General features: G+C 35.0%; 1 protein-coding gene across 7 annotated transcripts in view; it reads left to right on the top strand.

Moving 5' to 3' along the window:
* Window positions 1-21,433, top strand: part of SGCG (sarcoglycan gamma) — a 103,785-nt gene that overhangs the window by 57,364 nt on the left and 24,988 nt on the right. For all 7 annotated transcript variants that reach the window (XM_054514060.1, XM_036404161.2, XM_036404159.2 and 4 more), the window contains 3 exons: window positions 6,901-7,002; window positions 10,633-10,720; window positions 20,983-21,102. In XM_054514060.1, the coding sequence (XP_054370035.1) occupies window positions 6,901-7,002; window positions 10,633-10,720; window positions 20,983-21,102 (310 nt within the window). The remainder of the gene's footprint in view (window positions 1-6,900; window positions 7,003-10,632; window positions 10,721-20,982; window positions 21,103-21,433) is intronic.

Genomic DNA, 21,433 nt, shown 5'->3' with positions numbered 1-21,433 from the left:
TGTGAGGGTTTCTGCACATTTAAGATAGATTGCGGGCTTTTACTTTCTCCATTATGCACTTAAATTTCTGGCACTGGAATAAATAGGGAAATTGCCACAGTTGTACAAAAACATACATGGTTTTCTAGATATTGACAGGTGTTTTCTTCTTTTGGCCTACTTTTAATTAGGTAGTACTCTATCCATGTAGCCATTTCCAGAAACTTTTATCACTGACATAGCACCCTTCTAAACTTCTGGGGTTCCCATTAAAAATGAATATACGCAAAGCATTACAAATTCCCTTTTTTTTTCCTTATTTTTAAAAGTTTTCTGTAAGGAAATAGTAATTTGTTGATAGTTCATTTAATAAGACGTTGAAAAGCAAACTATATATAATCTTACTATATATATATCTTAGTTGGTGGCTAGTGGTACTGCTCTAAATCTATAAATAGAATAAATGTAAGTAAATATTCTATAAGTAGAATAAATGTACTTTGAAATAAAAAAGTGATTTTTTAATAAAATACTTGTGTAAAAAACTATTCAAGCACTTGATAAACTCAGGCACTGAAGATGGAGGGAATTACTTAAGGAAATATAGAAATATGAAACTAGGAATGTAATGAATTAAGAAAGTAAAATTTTAACTGAAAATCAGTTAACACTTTCTGACAGTGAGACTTAATAGACTGTGTAATAGCATACCTTATTAAATTGGAGATGCTCCATTTGGAGCACCTAAAACCAGAGCAGACAGCAATGAAAAGGTACCGTAAAGAACACTTAGAGCGAGAGATCTCCTTTACCATAGACATACATTAGTGTACTTGTACAGCCTTTCCATGCACTTTGTGATTAACAGTGGGTCCTCCATGGAATTAGTTGTCATTTTGAGAATGTTGCATTACCTTAATACTTAAATAAAATAAATTATTGAATATTTCATAAATTTTCACCGAAATTTTCATGTCAGAATATGAACGTGCCATAGTTTCTATTCTGAATAATCTAAAACAGCTGTATTTTGCAACCTTTCTAAATATTTTATGCAGAGAGTAATAATTGAGTAGAAAGATACTGAGATACTTACTACAGGAAGCTGTTGCCAAAGAAAGACTTTTCAGTAGTGATACTTATTTTCATTTAAATATATTTTCTTAAAGCATTTGATTATTCTGAATTATATAATGAATCAAATCATGTGTATGTAAAAGGGTGTTGAGGAACACTTAAGTGTACATTTGGAATAATTTATAATATTAATAAAGAGTTATAAAAATCTGAGTGCAGTGAGATTAGAGTGTACATGCAAGTTTAAGACTGGATTTAAGAAAACCCTTTTGAGAGCCTTTGCAAAGCAAAGGAAAATATTTAATTCCATTTCTTAAGCTAAGTTGCATAATTACAAATGTTAATATAATAAAATCAATTACCCAACTTATAAAAACCTAATTCCTGAATAAAGACATGTAGCAGTGGGAGTAGAAGTCTATTTCTTCATAGTCAGTTTTTCTAACAAAGCAGAGGTAATGGCATTTTTTAATATCTGTGCAGTACAGAACCAAAAAGAGAATATGGTCCTTGCTGAACAAGGAAATGAAGCTAAAACTGAATCTGTTTTGAGAATATATTCTTTCCTCTTGAGTAACACCTGTTTTAATTAATACTTTAAGTAAGGAAGTCTGTTATTCTGTATATCAGGACAAAGATAAAAGAGGACCTGAAAATATCTTGAAAATATGCATCTTAAGTATGAATCCTGTTTTATGAAAGAAATGTTATAAAAATAAGCAAACATCAGTGGTTTGATAATTTGCATAATTCATAGCTGTTTTCTTACAAATCTGTTGAATTCAAAGTGGTCATCTACTTTTCTAAATCTTGAAATATTATCTACCCACTTTTCACTCTTGTCCACAAATGCTGTTTTGGTTTGTATCCAGCCCTAAGCCAGGTGAGACTAACTTCTGTACCAGGAGTGCTTGCTTTTGCCAAGGGCTCTGATTTGACCAATGTCTTTGACTGAAATTACTCCACTGTCATCTAAGCAGATGAGTCAGATAGCCTCTGTCTGAGCCCAGCAAATAGAGTCCTTGCAACTGAAAATGAGATGAGGCATCAGTAATGTTATTATACCAAGCACGTACTTAGCTCCAAAATTGATATTGTAAGTCGAACAGAGAGTTTCATCAGATTCATTACCAATCCTGTTTTGCTGATTGCTCTTTAACAATCTCTACCCACAGTCCTATTATCTCAATGAAACAGTACACTCTTGTTTGCAAAGCAAGTTCTCTAAATAGTAATTGCTGCAAGAAGTGCTGCAGTGCAAGCTGGATCTATAAAGCCATTAATTTAACTATCTTTGGGCCACAACAAGTGGTGTCTTGGTCTGAACTTGGTAAGGTCCTTCCCTGATCTGGCCTGGAAAGAGGATGTAAGGATCCTACAAGAAAGAAAAGGATTTAACTGAGTGGAAAGGCTGTATCCTTTCTACTCTGAAGTTAATATCATTACTGGTTTCATTCAGCCACTACAGCGTGTGTGGACTTTTAATATATGGAAAAGTTGAATATTCAGGGAGCAGATACTGCAAATCAAACATGTTTTTAACTCCTGAGATGGAAGCTACTTGATTTGAATTGAATATGTGTTCAAAATTATGTTGGAATCAACTCTGAGAATTTTTTGGTTTACCTATGCTAGCATACAGGTCAGCCTCTTTCCAGTATTTGATCTCTCCCCAAAAGGAGAAAATGCACATCTTCCCTTGCAGCTATTAGCTGATACACAGAGCAGAAGTTCCATTTCACTTACTCAGAGGAGCCTGAGGACTGCATTTGAGTCTAATGCTGAGAAGGTACAGAAACAATGATGATGTGATATGGCATGACATGATATGGAGAGTGGTTGACCAAATACAGTGAGCCAGTGTGTATCAGTTTGAGTGTTGGTAGGAAAATAAAAACTATATTATTCATCAAATTTAGGTGACTAGAAATACTCATTTTTAAACTGAATGAATGTTCCCCGTGCCTCATGCTCATTTCTAATGGCCACATGCCTACAGCAGCAGACCTACATTGTCATAATCCTGGGAGATAAATCCCAGATAAATCACCTGATGCTCTTTTGCTTCCATATGACATAGGCAGCATGAGACTCGGCTACCGGAGTGCAACTCACTGTGAGTGCAAGAGCCCTAGAGCTGCATCTGCTTGTTTTCCACTCCTGATAATCTGGAGTCTGTTTAGAGTCTTAAGAGAATAAGACATCCAAGATGGTCCTCCCATCCAGATGTTCCACAACACAGTGCATCTTACCTAGAATTTTGCAGTGGTGGCTACTCATTTCAGCTGGTTTTGGAGTATCTATATAGATAATTCACTGAAAAGCTAGATGTCAAATGTCTTTTAGACCAGGACTTCTCAATCAAGTAGTCTTGATGAGCTTTTATGAGGATTCAGAGATTGAATGTTTGTGGTAGAAGGCTTTGTCTCTTTTTCTCCAAGCACTTACCTGCTTGGGAGCATTTTCAAATTATGAAAAAATGTTTCTACTATAGTCGAAGACATCCTGTTGCTGCAGTTAGAATAAGTCAAGCAGTTCTGAAATGAATACTGGTCACACCTGTGTGAACACTAATGCTAAGTTGCATCTTTGGTACGCAAGAGTTTGGCAGCTGCCAGCAGTTTCCATGCTAGTCAACTCCTTGCAGCAGTAAAACCTGATTGCTGTCTGCAAGATGCCATTTCATCCTTCCCTGCTGTACAGCTGCGTCCCTGCCTCGCTGAGGGCTTTGAGTAATTACAAAATGTGAGTCTCAGCTATATCTGTACGTACAACAGTGCGTTACAGCTCAGGGCCAGCAAACTCAAGCAGTGACAGTCACCAGCATCAGGATAACCAGAATTCAGACTTGCCGTACATTTCCTGTCTTTGTGGAGCACTTTTTTTACCCCCCACCCTAAGCAATAGCTTGTTGTACAACTGCATCAAAGTCCACATCTAACTAATAGATATTGGGTCCCTTTCCTCAAATCAGTAGAAATATATTCAAATATTCAGTTATTTGAATAGGAACAGAATCAAATGCTTGAAACAGAAAGCATCGCATTTGTTCATCACTGAGGAAGTCGCAATACTCAGTTAAAAAGCAATCGGTAATGTAAGAAGCAGAGTGGTTGTTGAGAGAACATTATGTGTAAATATTATGCTTTGCCTTTTCATGGAACTTAGTGTTGGATCTCAGTGAATTGGGGTGGTTGTTTATTCTAAATCCCTCTATTTTATATTCTATGTAACTTCAATTTGCCAGTTATAAAAGGGACATAATAGAATTCTCCTATCTCTCTGTACTGCATAACTCAGTACTTTTACAATCTTAAGATGCTCATAGTACTAAGAACATAATAATTGTTTGCAGTCGCAAAGGTAATAGAAGTGAGGATCATTATATAAAATCCAGTTTTATTGTTTGCATGCATGTTACACAGTTTATGTTAGTCCTCACCAATAGTCTTTTATGCACATAACCCAAATCTAAATTTCCCTGGGTTTGCACTTCCCAAGTGGTCAATGAGAATTGATAATGAGGCTGTTAGGCAAATATGTGAGAATGTGAGCTTTGTGTCAATGCTTAAATTAAATATCTGATATAAGAAAATACGGCATACTGGAGGACATACTTACACAAAGTAATCCTGGGGGATATTACTGGATTTACTGAAAAAATAGGAACTTCTAGATAAGTTGAAAGTGCTGAGTTTTACCATGTGACATACTATTTTTTTTGTCAAAGACATTTCTTTGTCTATATAGCATTTTCACAATAACCATTGCTGGGAAACCTGAATCCATTAGAAAGAGTGTGCTGAGTAAATTGCATAATTTTTTTCCACAAAATTTTTTTATTCTGTTTCTACTAAAAATTTCTTCCTGCAAAAGGCAGGACAGAGATTGCTATCTAGGAGTTCTTCCTCTGCCTTCTTAAATTTCAGATTTGCCAATGTAATTTTTTGTGCTTATTCTAAAATATGCTACTTATTTAGTTCTTTTTATTTTATTCCATAAAAATACAAAAACTCGGTTTAAACCTGATAGCTAACATAAACTACTTTCACCTGATGGGAAAAAGTATGAGCTCAGAGCAAATCATCAGACCCTAAATTTGGTTAATAAAAGAGGAGATACTTGTAAAGGGTATTTCTTTAGAATATCCTGATATTTCACATCAGATTTTTCAAGTATTTTCCTTAAAACCTAAGTGTCTTTATAATGTTGGTGTTGCAACTTAGAAGAAACTGTCCATAGTCTTTGCTAGAAAAACATACTTTTAAATCAGTCAGTGCTGGCTAGGAATTGTCATTATAAAGCTCACCATAGCTATTTTAGTTTTGCCTTATGGGATGTATCACTGTATACTGAGTACTTTTTAAAAGCTTGGCAGTGGTGTAGAATTTGGAAACTGTATCTGTTTTCACTGAGAAAAGTCAGTACATTAAATATTTCAAAACAGTAAAATATTTGACCCTGAAAAACAGATTCCATAAATAGCTTTTCTAAAAGCCTCTTTCCTGAAGCAAATCCTGCTGAAGAAGAATTGTGGTTGTAATCTCCAGTGGAGTGAATGAACATTTCTTGCCCTATGGAATTTAAGCAAAACTTGTTTCTCTCTTTGTCTCCCTTCAGGCCTGCTAAAAAAATAACTATGATTTTTTATTGAAGGTTGGTTTGATATGTTACTTAGCATTACATATATACATATATAATCTGATTAGTCAGAACATATATTTGAAAGCAATTACCATCTCTTCAATTATAACTTTTCTCAGTGGCAAGCATAATTCATTAGATGAACAATTCATTGATGTGTAATTGTTATCTCTTCTGCTTGCATCAAGAACTACCTGAAAATACTTTTTTGGGTTTATTGTTTTTTTTATTTAGCTCTTCCATCTGTTCCTTGTAGTTTGCAGCAGTTGTCTTGAAATATTTTTATGTGGCCTAGCTGAAAGGCTGTTTTTTTGAGTTTGTTGGGGTTTTTTTGGCAAGTTTTCTGTCACACTTTATGTCAGGGAAACCAGCGAATCCTTTACAAATTAGCTGAATACCTGTGAAATGCCTTGCAGCCGAAGCATACATCTGCAAACCTCAGATGTACTTACTGAAGTAATTCCTCACTCATTTTTCACATTATCAGTTCTATGATAATGATGAAAGGAAGTAAAAAGAAAGAAAGAACGGAGATATCAGCTGGAAAGAATAATTGGGCTGAAAGCAGGAGGGACTGAGGAAGAAAGGATGAGAAAACTGAGAAGCAGGTGATAGAGAAAAAGGTGTATGATAATGAGATATAGAGTCTTGACCTACAATTGAAGGAGAAAAAACTAAGCCAATGAATTAAAATTTAATTAAAAAGAAGTTATTGAGGAAAATGAAAGCAAAAAATATCCCTCTTTGTCTGTTCTGTAGGCTTGTATTTTTAATAGAATGAACCCTGAGATGTAATGTAAGTTTTTTTATGTGAGTACTCATATGTAAAAGTTTATTGTTCATTACATTTTTAGAAGGCAAGTACAAAAGCTGTTTCAGCACAGCCAATACAAATGCACTTCTTTTTAATTTAATGACTATAAAACTGTATCTCCACTCCACACCCTCCCCCACCCAAAAAAAAACCCCCAAAAAAACAACAAACCAAGTTTAATAACTTCATGAAACCTGCAACTTCTCACAGAAAATTACTCCTGGGAAAAAATAAGGTGTTCTCAAAATTTTAAATGCATTACTATTTGTATATTTATCAGTAGACTTGAGGCAGGCAGTTCTGAAAATGTTTAATTCATGAAAAGAACACAAAATAAATACAGCAACAATAGTAAATTGTGCATAATTCTCACATCTTCTCCTCAGACTGGAATGGGACACCTGCGTGTTACAAAAGAAGGCCTTCGACTGGAAGGGGAATCTGAATTCTTATTCCCACTTTATGCCAAAGAAATCCATTCGAGAGTGGTAAGTGGGTAATCTTGCAAAAATGCTAAATAAAATGAATGCACGTCTGAATAATTGAACTTTCCATGATTTCTGTCATGTAAGAAAAAAACAAACACATATATATATATGTTCATGTATATCTGTCTATACACATATTTCTGCATGCTTTACAAGGTCAATGTTATGATGCTTTGTCAGAATTAACATTTATCTCTTAGGCATGTGATAAGCAGCTCAAACAGGATTATAATGGTTATTGTATATAAGTAATGCTAAAACTTGAGGAGTGTATGAAAAGGTTTTCTTTATTTTTACTGAGATTATTTTTTAATACAGACTTCCCCAGGAAGCTGCTTGTTCTGTTTATTCATCCACTACAGAATAGTTTCAATATCTCTAAAATTAGTGGGTCCCAATGGAAAAGTTATGATTTCTCTAAAATATATAGCTTTTTTCAGTTCAAGGATGATGCCATGAGATGTCTGGCATGTTTATATATTTATGTATACAAAATTTACAAGTCTAAATGGAAAGACTTAGTATTAAATCTAGTTCACCTAGACATAAAAGTTTGTTGTTGTTATTACTAGTGAGGTAAAATAAGAATACCAAACTTGGTCAAATATTTATCAAAATTATTAACTTTAAAATGTCACTGAGAAAGGGAAAGGTGCGGAAGTTGTAGGTTTAGAAAAAGGAAAAGAGCATCTGATTTGGATTTTAATTATCCAGGGGGACTCTGAAACTTATTCCAGTGAATTTTTTGTAGGGAGATGTCTGCTTCTGGCTAATAAAATAAATATTTTCCAGAACTATTGTCCATAGCCCAACATCTCACAAAATAAATTTTTATGTTTTGTAACTATTACCATCAACCACTGGGTCATTTCATTGAATAACGTACTATTCAGTGACAATAAAAGCCAAATATGGCTCTTTCATATCTTCAAAGATAATTGAGAAGAAATAGGCAGCCGTGTGAGTTTTCTGAACCTAGGAAAAAAGTTAGTGTGTATATATATTGCTATAGCAAGAGAAAATATAAATAAATTTATCAGAATGAGGTTGTTAACATGCTTGATTACTAAAATTTAAGTAATGCCAACATATTTTACTTATATTGAGCTTTCGCTTTTCTCAAAATATTTCTAGTTTCAGGAACAGCTCTTAATTAAGACAGTGAAATTCCATTACTGTATCTGTGTTTCTATTTAGCTTCTTATGCTGTATTCATTTCTTCTTCACAGACAGTGAGAAAACTATTTATGTGCTTTGGTGAGAAAACTATTTATGTGCTTTGGTGAATTTCCCTTGAGGTTTTTATCCAGTAAGACATGTAACTTTTTAAGACCACCACAGCTAATGTTTAAGAACTCCCTCTAGTCCCAAAGATTGTTATGCAGTGTTAAGCTACCATTTGTGCTCTCTTAATATTCCTTTCAGCTCTTAATACATTTAGTACAATATAGGAAAAAGAGGTGTGGCAGCATCTAATATAAGCTTAGCTGTCCAATGATCCGTCATGATCATTAGTAGCGTGCATTAATTAGAGCCTTTAGGCTACTGCTTCTCTCTGCCTACTGCTAATTCATCAGAGGATTTTGTTTGTATCCTTGCTTCTTTTAAATATTTGAACTCTCTAAAGGCTTAATTGCCCGAAGCTTGGTCTCCTGAGTTGCCATTTATGTGTTTATTCTCATAACATTACTTATTTGCTAAGCTTTCTTTTTCTAAGTTTGTCTTGGAGAACTGAGCCCCTCTCAGCTTTCAAAGCAGCTTTCTCCCTTGCCTTAATAGTTCTCTCCTTGCAGTCTCCTAACAGATTTTCTCACCTAATGAGGTCTCCAATGTGCTAAGAAAATATGTAGCAGAAAATCTACTTGCTGTGCATTGTCTCTGGAGCCTATTACAAGTTTATGCCTTCATTATGAGTCCCAACGCAGAGCTGTGGGCAAGACCATTGCACCTTTGCTAAAACGTCTTCATGGAAAGATAAAAGATGAGCATTTTTAAATATTTTACTAGATTTTAATTAGTCAAAACCACATGTGTGGCAGCAGCAGGTCTAGAGTACAGTTTATTCACACTATTATTTGATACCACAAATTACTAAAATATTTTTTAAATCAACCAGTGGCAATCAAATAAATGTAATAAAGATGCCCAGCTCTGTGGGTCATTTAGCAGATGTACTTAAATGTGCTATATTTACCCAATCCCTAATCTTTGTTGGCCTTCCTTTTCCACTTCATACTAACTTACTACCATTAATGTTCATTCTAACACATGGCTTACTTTTTTCCCAAGACTTTTCATTATTTGTGTTAATTCTGTGAGCTTTTATGTCTTCCCAATATAATTTATAAAGTGTGATTCATTTGTTTTGGTCACTTAATGACTTATTTTGAAAGAGCCTTTCTACCTACTTGTAAGATACTGTTTGTTTTCTTTTAAAAAAATGTGTAGGTTTGAGTCCAAATTGTGTGTTACTTCTATTTCATTACTTTTTAATCAGGTTTGTGGTTTTGTTACTAAAGAAGTGTTTGTAGTAAAATTCATCACGTAAAAAGTGTTTAAAACTCTCAGGTTGTCTCATACTCCAAGCATTAAATCGAGATGAAAACATGCCTTGGGGTTATTTTCAGGGGTTAGCCTTTAAGGTACTATGTGGTCTCCGGTGAGTCCAGAAAAATAACTAGAAGCCATATCTGTGAAAGAGGCTGATCTTTTAATAATATTCCAGTAGTTAGAAACTCATTTATTTAGGACTGGGTATCTCCACTGAGGTCACAAGCAGGCACCTTGCTGATACTCTCTTCACATCATGTATTCCCTGATGCTTTGGCAACTGAGATCTGCATGGGCACTTCTTATTACTTACTGAGTTCTTGTCCTTCAGAGACAAAGTGTGCTTTAGTATGAAAACACCTGTTCTGCAGAAAACTTCCTCCCCTTTTTTTGAAGTCTACAAGTGTATTTATAGTTTGCTGATCCAAATGAGTGATAAGATTTGTGTACCCAGATAATTTTCTGATACTTAATGTCAAGTAAAGATAGTGGCCACTATGATTACCCTGAAAATGTCATCTGTTAAAGTCAGCACTGATCTAGTCAGCCTGCCACTCTCTCCATCACTCACTGTTAGAGCTTCCTTGCCTGGAGAGTCAGTGCCAGGTGCCAAAATTAGGCCACAGCCTACAGATTGCATGGACCATTGAGGAAGCAGAATGCACATGCATGTTTCTCAGCAAGTTAGTACAATGGTATGAATTCTCAAAGTGGAGTGCTCACACTCAATTAAATGGCTGTCTTCTAGGAGTCTCAGTTATGTACTGACAGGTACTGAATCTAGTACTAAAGCATCTTTTCTAAAAGATAAAATATTAGCCGCCATGTTCATTGGTCCAGTAACACGGGTTTTGTTCACCTGACATATTCCCTTTAGTTATTTTTCTTACTTTAAATCTGATGTAGTTGTAGTAATCAGAAATATCTGCCCACATTATTTGATGAGATCCTGTGGACAGTTTTGTAGCTGCAAAGACCTTTCAGTGACTGAGTTGATACCAACACTAGACTAAACTTTGAAAATGGTTCACAATTCTAATTGTACTGCCCAACATATTTTTTTCTTTCTCCATACTTCAGGACTCATCACTGCTTCTCCAGTCTACTCACAATGTGACTGTGAATGCTCGCAATTCAAATGGGGAAGTCACAGGCAGATTAAATGTGGGTAAGTCTGAGTGATTATTCCTTGTCCACTGCTTTGAAAACATTGTAATGAATGTTTTGATAGAGATTTGATAATATAAAGCACTAAACACATGATTATCTATTATTATTATGGTCATATTTGAATAGTTCATCTGCCACTTAGTAAAAAGCAGCAGTATATATTCAATTTCTCAGTTAAGCAATAATTCTTTAAATATTTGAAGCACTTCTCTATTGCAGTTACACAAAAAAGGTCTCTGCAGAAGTTACCCTTTTTCCTTGTGTAAATATCTATTGATAATTGCAAATCAGTTTCTGAGAAAATTCAACATGTAAACATGGCTGGAGTCTCTCTTTATTTCCTAGTATTCCAGAAACTAATACATTTAAGCAGAAACCCTAAAAAAATTCAAGTTCAAAACTCAGATATTTATATCTTTTACATTCTGTGGTAGCAGTAAAATACATCGGTTTACTCAGGAAATCAATAGATCTAGACAGATACAAGTGAGAGATCTTGGCAGAAAAAATAACCTGACCCCTTACTCTTTAAATCATATTTTAAAGGCAATAATGGCAACAATATGTGTGAGCTATGACAAAATTTTTCTTAGCTTTGTTACTATTTTTCAACCTTTATTTGACATTGGAGAAAAATGTAGCAAGTTATTAACACATTTCTTACAAGGTCCTCAGGCAGCAAAGCATAAATTCCTGCTCGTTTAACTCTAGCCTAACCTGATATGTTTAAGTAGTTTGCTAAATTGGGATCCAGCAGAGCATTGAGGAGCAACTTTTCAATGCTGTTGAGACTGTGTAACTTCTGTGACAACTTCTGTTTGAAGAATTACCATTTCAATACATATAATGTTTTGCAAGCTGCACTGTTTTCAAACAAAAGGAAAAAACCTTAAAATATATAAAAGAGCCTGTTATTCCCCTTGAAAATGTATAATTATACAATTAATCACACTTCAGTCTTTAAATGTTTTCAGATTCCCTTTTTTTAATTCTGTCAATCGTAAAGATCTGCATGACTTGTCTTAAGAAAATGCCTCTAAATATTTATCAAAAGGAGTGTGGTAAATAGGTGTGTGGCATACTCCCTTTATATGCACAAGCCTTTGCTAAAGAGTTAATATCTTCCACAATTGCCAATATGCTGGAATTGTGTCTTAAAACTCTAGTCCTCTTATAAATAGGACTACTTGCAATTGTGAAGGGGTCCTACAGATAAGCTTGGAATTGTTCCAGAGATGACAATATAATACAGCATCTCTCATAAGATTATAGCAAAAATACCTTTTAATTCATGGAAATTGTGATTCAAATGATCTGTTAAAAGAATTTAATAAGTTACTAAGAATGATTTAAATACCCAGTCTTCAACAGAAGTAACTCACATGAGAGATGTGAAATAAATCTTTACTTGAGTTTCTGTGAAATACCCCCTATGAAGATAATAGGCACATATTACGCATTCCTTCATGAATCACAGATAAACAAAAAAGACATAAATGTGAGCAAATTCCAGCATGATTACTCTGGCTTTAAAGCTTCTACATGCCTCTCAGTTCATCTGCATGCAATACCTCTTGGAGGAATTGTTTGGACATTGTTTTTTTAAATCAAAATGCTGTAGATGTTAAGTTTTTTACTGTGACCCATAATTACACTGCTTTCAGAAGTCTCACTAAATGCAAATACTTCAAGAAGTGCTTGCCAGGGAAATAATAATTTCAAAATAATAGAGACCATAATTAAAGAAAAAAAGACCAATTACATTCTTTACTCGTTTTTTTTTTTTACTTCAGTGGCTCCCTGGATGACAAAAACACCCATTTTGTTTTAATTACTTTTTACAAATAAACAAACAGGAACAAAACAAGGCATAAAAGGAAATAAGATTTAATTTAAGGGAAGTGATTGCTTTGTTAATATTTCTAGGAGAAATGGGACTCAGAAGGATGTTGGCCAACAGACAGCAAGGAAGGAATCTAAGCAAAGCATAGTTCTGGCAATGTACAGGCTTGATAGTCATAGGGAATTAAGAAAGTTGTGGAGAGAGTTGCTTATATGCAAGGCAACAGTGTGTACAAAACAGATAGTAGATATTTTCATTAGAATAGCTCCTCTCCTTAAAATCATTCATACAATTCAAGTGTCATTGTTACAGCTTGCTTATCAACTTTCAAAACTGAAATATCTAGAACTTTCTTTGGTAATTCACAGAGGTGCTAATTACAATTTCCAAGATTTCTGTTCTTAACCACTTCAAAGCCTTATTCAATCCTAGAATAAAAGAGCAATGCAGCACTTTTGATTTTATATCCAGAGCAATAATAAATCAACTTAGTGCAAAAAATTTGTCAAACTTTTTCAATATTGATTGGTGATAAATATATTATGTATAAAAGAAGCATTTAGACTATATAGTGAATTATGAAATCTTTAACAGCAACATTGGTATCAAATAGTAAATTATGTTTTACCTAAGTAAACATAAACTTCTATGTACAGCTTATCAGCAGATGAAAATAATACAGTCAGCTTTTGCAGTTCTGGTTCAGTCATGGATAGTAAGTCAATAAGAGCAGCATGTTTGCAACTGTCTCTGCTGAAAAGTAGGACCAGATTTTTAAGATATCTGGCTTTAAAGGATTATGTAAGGAGGTTTCAACCTACAGAAGATCCTAAATTCTCCTTGTAATATGTCTTTTTCAGGAGAAAATTTAGGAAAAAAAAATTAAAACTTATTTAAAAAAAGAAAAAAGGTTTCCAAAGTCATGAAAGTTTTGTGAGAGCAGATTCCAGTAGAATGGGTTGCTGATCCTCGTCCTAGTTCAATTTTTTACACCAAGTAATAGTAACATCAGTAGCTTAGGTCAGGGGTTCAGTTTAAAGTGTCTAAAGCTTGTAGGAATTTATTTAGATAGTTGGACTGTGAAGCTGTTCTGCATTGTTAAGCATGAAATCAGCTTCACTCAGAAAGCATGGAAATATGGTGAAAGTCAAAATGGCTTATGCAGTGTGAAAACAGAATTACAGTCAAAATTCTGCTTAGAGACTATAACATTAACCTGAACAGCTGTTACAATGAGAATATTTGTGCTATCTCTTTTTTCAGACTGGAACAAAATTCTGAGGAAACAGATCAGTGTCAGTACCTCATGCATTGCTTTAGCACTGATAATTGCCATTTAGAAAACTACTGCTTTCCAAAGTCAAATCATGTAGGGGTTTCTTATCAGCATTTTAATATTTCTTTTCAAGTGATGGTAGTTTTTCATAAGAAGCATAGGAGGAAGAAAACAGTGCTAAGGAAGCATGATGACTCTAAGAAGAGTTTGATCTTGTTTTCACAGGGAGAACCCCGAAGCCAGTTTCATAAACTTAATGACATTGTAAAATCATTTAGCTTTTCCTTCTTTATTTTTCCCAGAAGTCTTTCATTAAAAATCCCATTTTTGTCCAAATAAGTTTTCTTATCTCTAAGATAAAAGTCAGACCGTATTCCTTGAAGATCTTTGTCTGCAAGATGATTATTTGCACAACTTTAATTGGTGTCCAGCTGGGCTATAAGAAAGGAAGATACAACATAGGAGGAATTAATTGAAGGATAAATCTCAAAATTCACTGAAGTATTTTTGAGGTGATTAAGAATTTCTATGATCAAGAATTTAGAGTATTTATTCAAAGGGAATTAAAGTAGGAATGTTTACTTCCTAAAGTATAAGAATTTTAGCTATCAGTGAATCTGATCATATAAAGACATACATGCTAGTTTATGTAAAAGTAAAATTTGGTTGGATGGATAAGTTTTAGTGAATTGACAGGTGGCTGCTAAAACATTTTACAGACCTTTTGACCAATTCTCCTTTTTAAGAGAATATGCGTTAAATGCAAATGCTTTTAGTCTTTGTTGAGACCATTGAGTATTTGAATGTATATCATGTTGAAAAGAATTAAAACAAATAGCAGAAAACAGTGAGAAATAATCAAGACATGTTTAAATGAGACCTAGTTAAGCAAATCAAACTGCAGTTTAATACTTAGCCTCAAAAGAAAAGTATCCTCTTCTGAAAAAAAACACCATTGATGGTCTAAATACCATATAGAGTAAGGTACTTACTCTATATGTGCAAGATATGCACACCCTGTCCCCAGATATTGTAATCTTTGTGAAGAAATTCACGATGATGTTCACAGTCAGACAGACTGCCTTAAGCCAGAATTAAAACATTCTCTAGGAGTTAATCAGATAGTTAATGTGAGGGTGGAGGGACACTTGAACAGCATGCCCAGAGAAACTGTAGCTGCTCCATCCCTGGAAATGTTCAAGGCCAGGCTTGGATGGAGCTTTGAGAAACCTGATCTAGTGGAAGGTGCCCCTTCCCATTTCAGGGGGTTGAAACTACACATTCATTAAAGTCCCTTCCAACCCAGACCATTCTATGATTCTATGATAAAGTGCATTGCCAACTTGTTAAACAGGACAGCATCACATTAAGGGAAAATTTAACCTGGCCCAGGGGACTTGAATCCTGTGCTGTCACTTTTCTTCTCACTTAGTCTAGAAGACGACATAATTCTACAGAGTTGGGCTCTAGAAAAAACCCACTAGTATTTGGGAAGCCATTTTTTATTTGGAAAATAACCATTTGGGGGTACTTGTCTCTCATCAGAGAGCAATTACTCATCTGAGTAGCTTCATTGTCTCTTTATTCCAATGGGAGGAAATAATTCAAAATAAGTGAAAAAAGGGGAAATATTAAAGATTTTATAACCTTCTCAATTTTAACAATTTCAATAAATTTCTAATCCCAAATATACTTTGTTTTCAGTGGTACAACAATCATTAACATAAGTAATTGGGTGGTAATTGGAAAGTAATAGTTACTGCTAAAGATGAGGATAGTTTCTGCACCAAAAATAATTGAATTTTTGGCAGTGGCTAATGCTGGATGAATTCGTAAAGGTCAGCTTAAAGTAGCTGAAATTTACTGAGACTATAATCTAAGATAGAATTTGGATAATTAAGTATATCTAAAATCCTAGTCACTTCAAACGCAACAGCAGTTTTCAACCTTGATGGCAGCTACTGCCCAAAGGAGGAGCCACACCCCTGTCTTTGTGCAGCAGGTGTGCAGAAGACACCCCCAATCCTGATGGACAGCTTGAACATGTACCTGCAGTGTAGCCTTGTGGCAATGACCACTAGGAGCACACTGGGCTGCACCATCCCTCATGTGGGAGGCGGAGGCTGCAGCTGGAATACTGTAGACCCTCTCCAGTGGGATGGAGCTGCGAGCCATCCAGGGAACTGCTCAGATGGCCAGGGAGTGGAAGCACATGAAGTGTAAGAGTCTGAAGAGATTGTCTTTGTTTAACCTGCAAGAAGAGAAGGCTTAAGGAGAACTTCTAATGGGCACCTGATACTAGGAGGGCTAGAGACAAAGTAAATCATAGAATCATTAAAGTTGAAAAAGACCTCCAAGGTCAAGTCCAACCTTTGACCAAATACCACCATGCTAACTAAAGCATATCAGAAAGTGCCACATCTACTCATTTTTTCAACATTTCTGAACCCACTTCCTGTGGGTAGCTTGTTCCTAGGTTTAACCACTCTTTTAGTGGAGAAACTTTTTCCTAATATCAAACCTGAAGCTCTCTTGGTTGAGGCCATTTCCTGGTGTCCAATCACTAGCATGAATCCAGACTTGAGGTGCACAGCAAAAGGACAAAAGGCAATGGTCATGGTTTGCAGAGAAGCAAAATGCAACTGGATAGAAGGGGTGGGTGAGACTCACCACTGTTCCATGGTTAACCATGGGAACAGATTGCTCAGGGAGTCTGATAAATCCCCTTCCTCAGAGATATTAAAACTTCATCTGGACAAGACCCTGAGCACCTTTATCTAACTTCCAACTGAGCTGACCCTGCTGTAGTTAGGAGGTAGGACATAGAGAGGTGACCTCTGGCTTGCATTCTTCTGTGATTCCATCTTGCCCAGTCTTCACCTGACATGCTGGAAGGGCTCACATTGCATACAGACCCCATGTCAGACTTTCTGGTCTGATATAGAAATCCTAGACACTCTAGGACATCTGAAATAAGCTGAAGGCCAGGCAGAGAACACAAAAGAATGTATAATGGTACTAGACAGCAGTTGTGAAATGAATGTTGTGAAATGAATCATGCTCCATCTGTTCAGCTGAACCTCTCACACCTTCCTCTGCCCAGATCCAGTAGGTAGGCTTAGAATACTGCTGAAACACAGTGCATGAGTTGACCTTATGAAAATACACTCATGGATTTCTTTTTTTTTAAAAAAAAAGGAAAAGAGGAAGAAGAATATCCATTATACAGACAATAAAGTACTCACTTGGGAATGAGAGATCAGCTATTCTCTCTGCATACAGGGTTTCATATTATCATGCCTCATCTCCTTTAGTATTTTCCTTTTCACCTTATATGTCTGAGGACTGTATATTTCAGCTTTTCCTGTGAAGTTCTTCATGCAACAAAATTTGGATTCATTAAGCCTGTGAGAAAAGGTTACCAATTTTTTAAGATCTCTAGACCTGTGTTCAATCACAGATCACAACAAAATGTAAACAGTGGTGACAGTAAGGCACTTCTGCTTTGATCTGGAGGACATAATTGTTTCATCCATTGCATAAAAGGAGAACTGAGAGAAAAAGGGGAAACAGGAGCAGCAAGTGTTCTATTAATGTATTAGAGCTGTTGTTCAAACCTATGAGAGATGTATGTTACAGACAGAAAATGTGTATGTGCAATGTGCACATTCCCTGAAGTAATACCTTTGTTCTAATGAAATACCATACCTTTCCATATGAAAATATACCTAACTTTATGTTTCTGAAAGTAAGGACTTTACATTTATTGGTCTTGTATTCTATCATACTTGGAATGAGAACTGAATCTGTAGGAGTATTACATTTTTAATACACTTTTAATGAGATCTTATTTTAAGTAAGGTGCTTTAGTTTAATAAAAATTAACTGGAAAAGGAAATTGCATAGGAATATCAAAGAACAGTCTGGATTTTGGTTTATACCCAATACTTCAATGATTCTAGGTGGTAGGAGAAGAGCAAAACATACAGAGCAGCTGACAGCCATAGGTTAATTAGAAATGGCAGATAAGAAAAGAGAGCAAGAAAATAAAAGATATTAAATTACTTAATGATAGAAGTAAATCCAATGTTGGAAAGCCTTTTCTTCTGAAAGATCTAAAGACACTAAAAATGCTTAGTATTTGGCAGAACTATTTGAAGAGTCTGCCTGCTGGTAACATGTAGGCAGACTCTTCAAATTTCAGACTCCTCAGATTTCATTGGCATTAAGCATTTGCAGATATTTATTTTATGGCTGGCCCTGTTTTTGACAGAAGATCCTTTGCTGTCTGGTACATCTATATTTGTATTGGCCTGGAATTCAAAGATTGTATAGGAGTAGAAGACAGTTTATTAAAACACTTTTCAACTGAAATGGAGTCACTAAACAAGAGCTTCCTTCTCCGGAAAGTCTCTAGGAAGTAAAGAGTGAGGACAAATGAAAATGAAGACTGTTTAGCAGCATGTCAGTTTCTTTTCTGTAAAAAAAAGTTCACCATTTAAAGCAGCATCCTCAGTGTCAAGAGTATGTGATGTGAAGATCACTTACAAGGTCTGCTTCAGGACTGCACATTAAAGGAGGAAACACACAGAAACAATAGGCAATAATCAGCCTGATTAGCAAGAATAACCCATTGACCTGGAAATTCGTGTGACACATCTCACAGCAAGCAGAAAACAAATATTGTCTATAACCTGCATTCAGTCAGGTTGCATTTTTAATCATAGGATTTTATCAGCAAATATGATTATATAGTATTAGTTGATTTATATGTAGTTAATACGCTAGAGTGGTAAACGAAACACATTTAGGCATTAGTAGATTACACTTTCAGATACTGAGTTTGGCTGCTGTTTGTGAGTTGAAAATGAATCTCACTGGGATTATGATACAGTTAGTGTTATTGCAATATAGCTAGTTTGTGTGTATTGTGGAATACCATTAAGAGAAATTAGTTGCTCCTTTTCATTACATAAACTTTTTCCCATTTATGTAAAAGTCTATTATTTCTTTTTGAAACCGTGAGATATCTCATCTCTAGCATGAATAAAACATATGCTTGAATTTTGTTTACCCTAACATTCCTTCTTAAGATTCAAAATACATCAATTATTATTCATACCATTCTCTGATATTGAAGATTATCTATAGGACAGTCCTTGTCTCACATTAGTGGGGCACTTGTGTTAAGAAAACTGTGGACCTAAAGATTCTTCTTAAAGATTTATTCAAGTGTGCAAGGTCCAGGATCAAACAGTCTGAATGCAAATCCAGCATGGGCACAGCCATGAGTTGGAGTTCCAAAGAGAGACAAGTTGAAGTACCTTTGGAACATACAAAATGTTCAGTAAGTGCTCTCACACCACCTGCAGAGTTTTTCCTTAATTAAGCTAGCTTTTAAAATCATGGGGTTGGATGAATGGGAAGGATGAGGGACCAACCCCTGGAGCACTGGTAAAGTTGATAATATCCATTTTACTCAGGCCTTTGATTTGTTTGAAAACGCCAAGGATCTAGCTACACTACATAAAAGGCCAGTTTCATTATTGTTGCTGGGCACAAACAGGAACAATCAATCACTAAACCATAAAATGGCTCAGGTTGGAAGGGACCTTAATAAAACCTTAACCAAGATTCTCTAGGAAACAATTGACAGGGATCCATCCCTGCCTCACTTACCCAGAACTGTTTCTTTTGCTGTAAAAATTTTTTTAAAAATACTGTTTAAGGCCTTTTCTCTTGACAAAGATATTTTCTGATCTCACTTTTTGCAACATACTTCTCAGAAATAAAGTCTTGGGCTTCAGAACAGCTTTAGAGAAGAGCCATATTGGGGTCCATAAGGCTGTGTTTGGGTGCACATTTGCCGCAGAGCATAACATAATGCAGAGCTCAGCCCTCTATCCTCATTATTTTCAGGTAGAATCAGTATTCTTGAAATTGTTGCCCTCGTTTAGGACATTATGGCTTCTCTAACTCTTTCTTTGTGTTTGGTGGACAGTTAAAATCAATGTTTTACATCTGCTGAGTGAAGCAATAAGCAATATGTATGGAGCCTCATGGTGTGCTTCTCTCATACCAGCTACCAACCAGATTTTGTGAAATGCCTGCATGTATTTAATGCCCCTTTAACATAAGAGCTAAAAAAAAAAAATCCCATTTCTTTTGAGAATTACTACCTGAAATATATTTAACATTTATGGGAGCAGACATGGGAAAACAGGTTTTTAATGGGAAGGAAGCAGTTCAGTGCCTCTCAGTCCTGTGGATAGTCTGTGAAATAAATTTATTAAAAATTGCTGAAAAGGAGTCTTAACTGCTTTGACCATTCTCTGTAATTTTAATTCTGAATATAGATTTATGATGACAACTCTATGTAATAGATATTCAGGTTCAATGTGGTGTGAATTTTAATTGATCAGATTGTTAGAACAGGGAATATTAATGGTTTGATTTTTATCTGCTTACCAAGCCAATACTGTAGAACAGGATGTTTTAGTGAATTTAGGATCTGGAAGTATGCACAGACTCTCTTGCTCATATTATTTTCATTTTTGGAGTACCAGAATCAATTGCAAATATTCTCTTAGTTTCTTGAAACCCTTAAGAACATGATCAGTAGCATTTGTTAGATAAGTGGAGCCAAACTGGCATCTGTTAGGAAGAGCTGAGGTCCTGCTCTTACATGGGATGTTTGTTATTTTAAAGCATTTGAGTCTCCCTAATGAAAAGGGATGATGCTGCAAAGACTTTGATAATTAGTTTCTGTTTCAAAAAAAAAAAAAAAGAAAGAAAAAAGAAAAAGAAAAGATAGATTCATTTGATCAAAGCAGTTTCAACACCAAGGACATAAATGTTAGTCTGGATCAATTTGTGTGGGATTTTCTAGATTCCCTGGAAACCCAACTACAAAGGAAGACTCCAAGACATGGTTTTGAACAACAAATTATATCATGTAAATAGACTTAAACAATTTCAGAACCTAAAAGTTCACTATCCTTAGAATATCTGAGTGCTTCATGCCCTTCAGTGTACTTAAATGAGTCACTACATTGTTAGCACACCAATTAAAATTATTAATTTATATATGAAATTGAAGAAAAATGATGAAATTATTCCATTATTCTACTGTGTTTTGCAGGTCCTAAAATGGTAGAATTCCACAGTCAGCAATTTCAGATCAACTCAAAGGATGGAAAGCCACTTTTTACAGTGGATGAAAATGAAGTTGTAATTGGCACAGATAAGCTGCGAGTCACAGGTTTGTAATGGTTAAAAAAATGCTCAGATAACACTTATATGAAAGGCACAATAAGAATGGCATTTTTAAACATGTTATTATGTGTGAATGCAAGTTCTTGTTTTACCTCATTAGGAAACAGAAATATGAAGATAATCTGACCTTTTTCTAATCAGCAAGAAATTTATATATATGTGTATATATATATATAAATGTGTAAATATGTGTGTGTTTTATTTTAAAGCTGTTAATAGCTGGAACTGTAGTGGTCCATCTTTTTATGAATTATTTAATGTTTCCAGTGCACACTGTCTGAAGCTGAAAAAGTTCTAGATATTCCATTCTGAGTAGT

The sequence above is a fragment of the Molothrus ater genome, chromosome 2, assembly GCF_012460135.2.
Source record: "Molothrus ater isolate BHLD 08-10-18 breed brown headed cowbird chromosome 2, BPBGC_Mater_1.1, whole genome shotgun sequence".
Taxonomy (NCBI): Eukaryota; Metazoa; Chordata; class Aves; order Passeriformes; family Icteridae; genus Molothrus; species Molothrus ater.
This window is presented reverse-complemented; position numbering and strand designations above follow the sequence as displayed.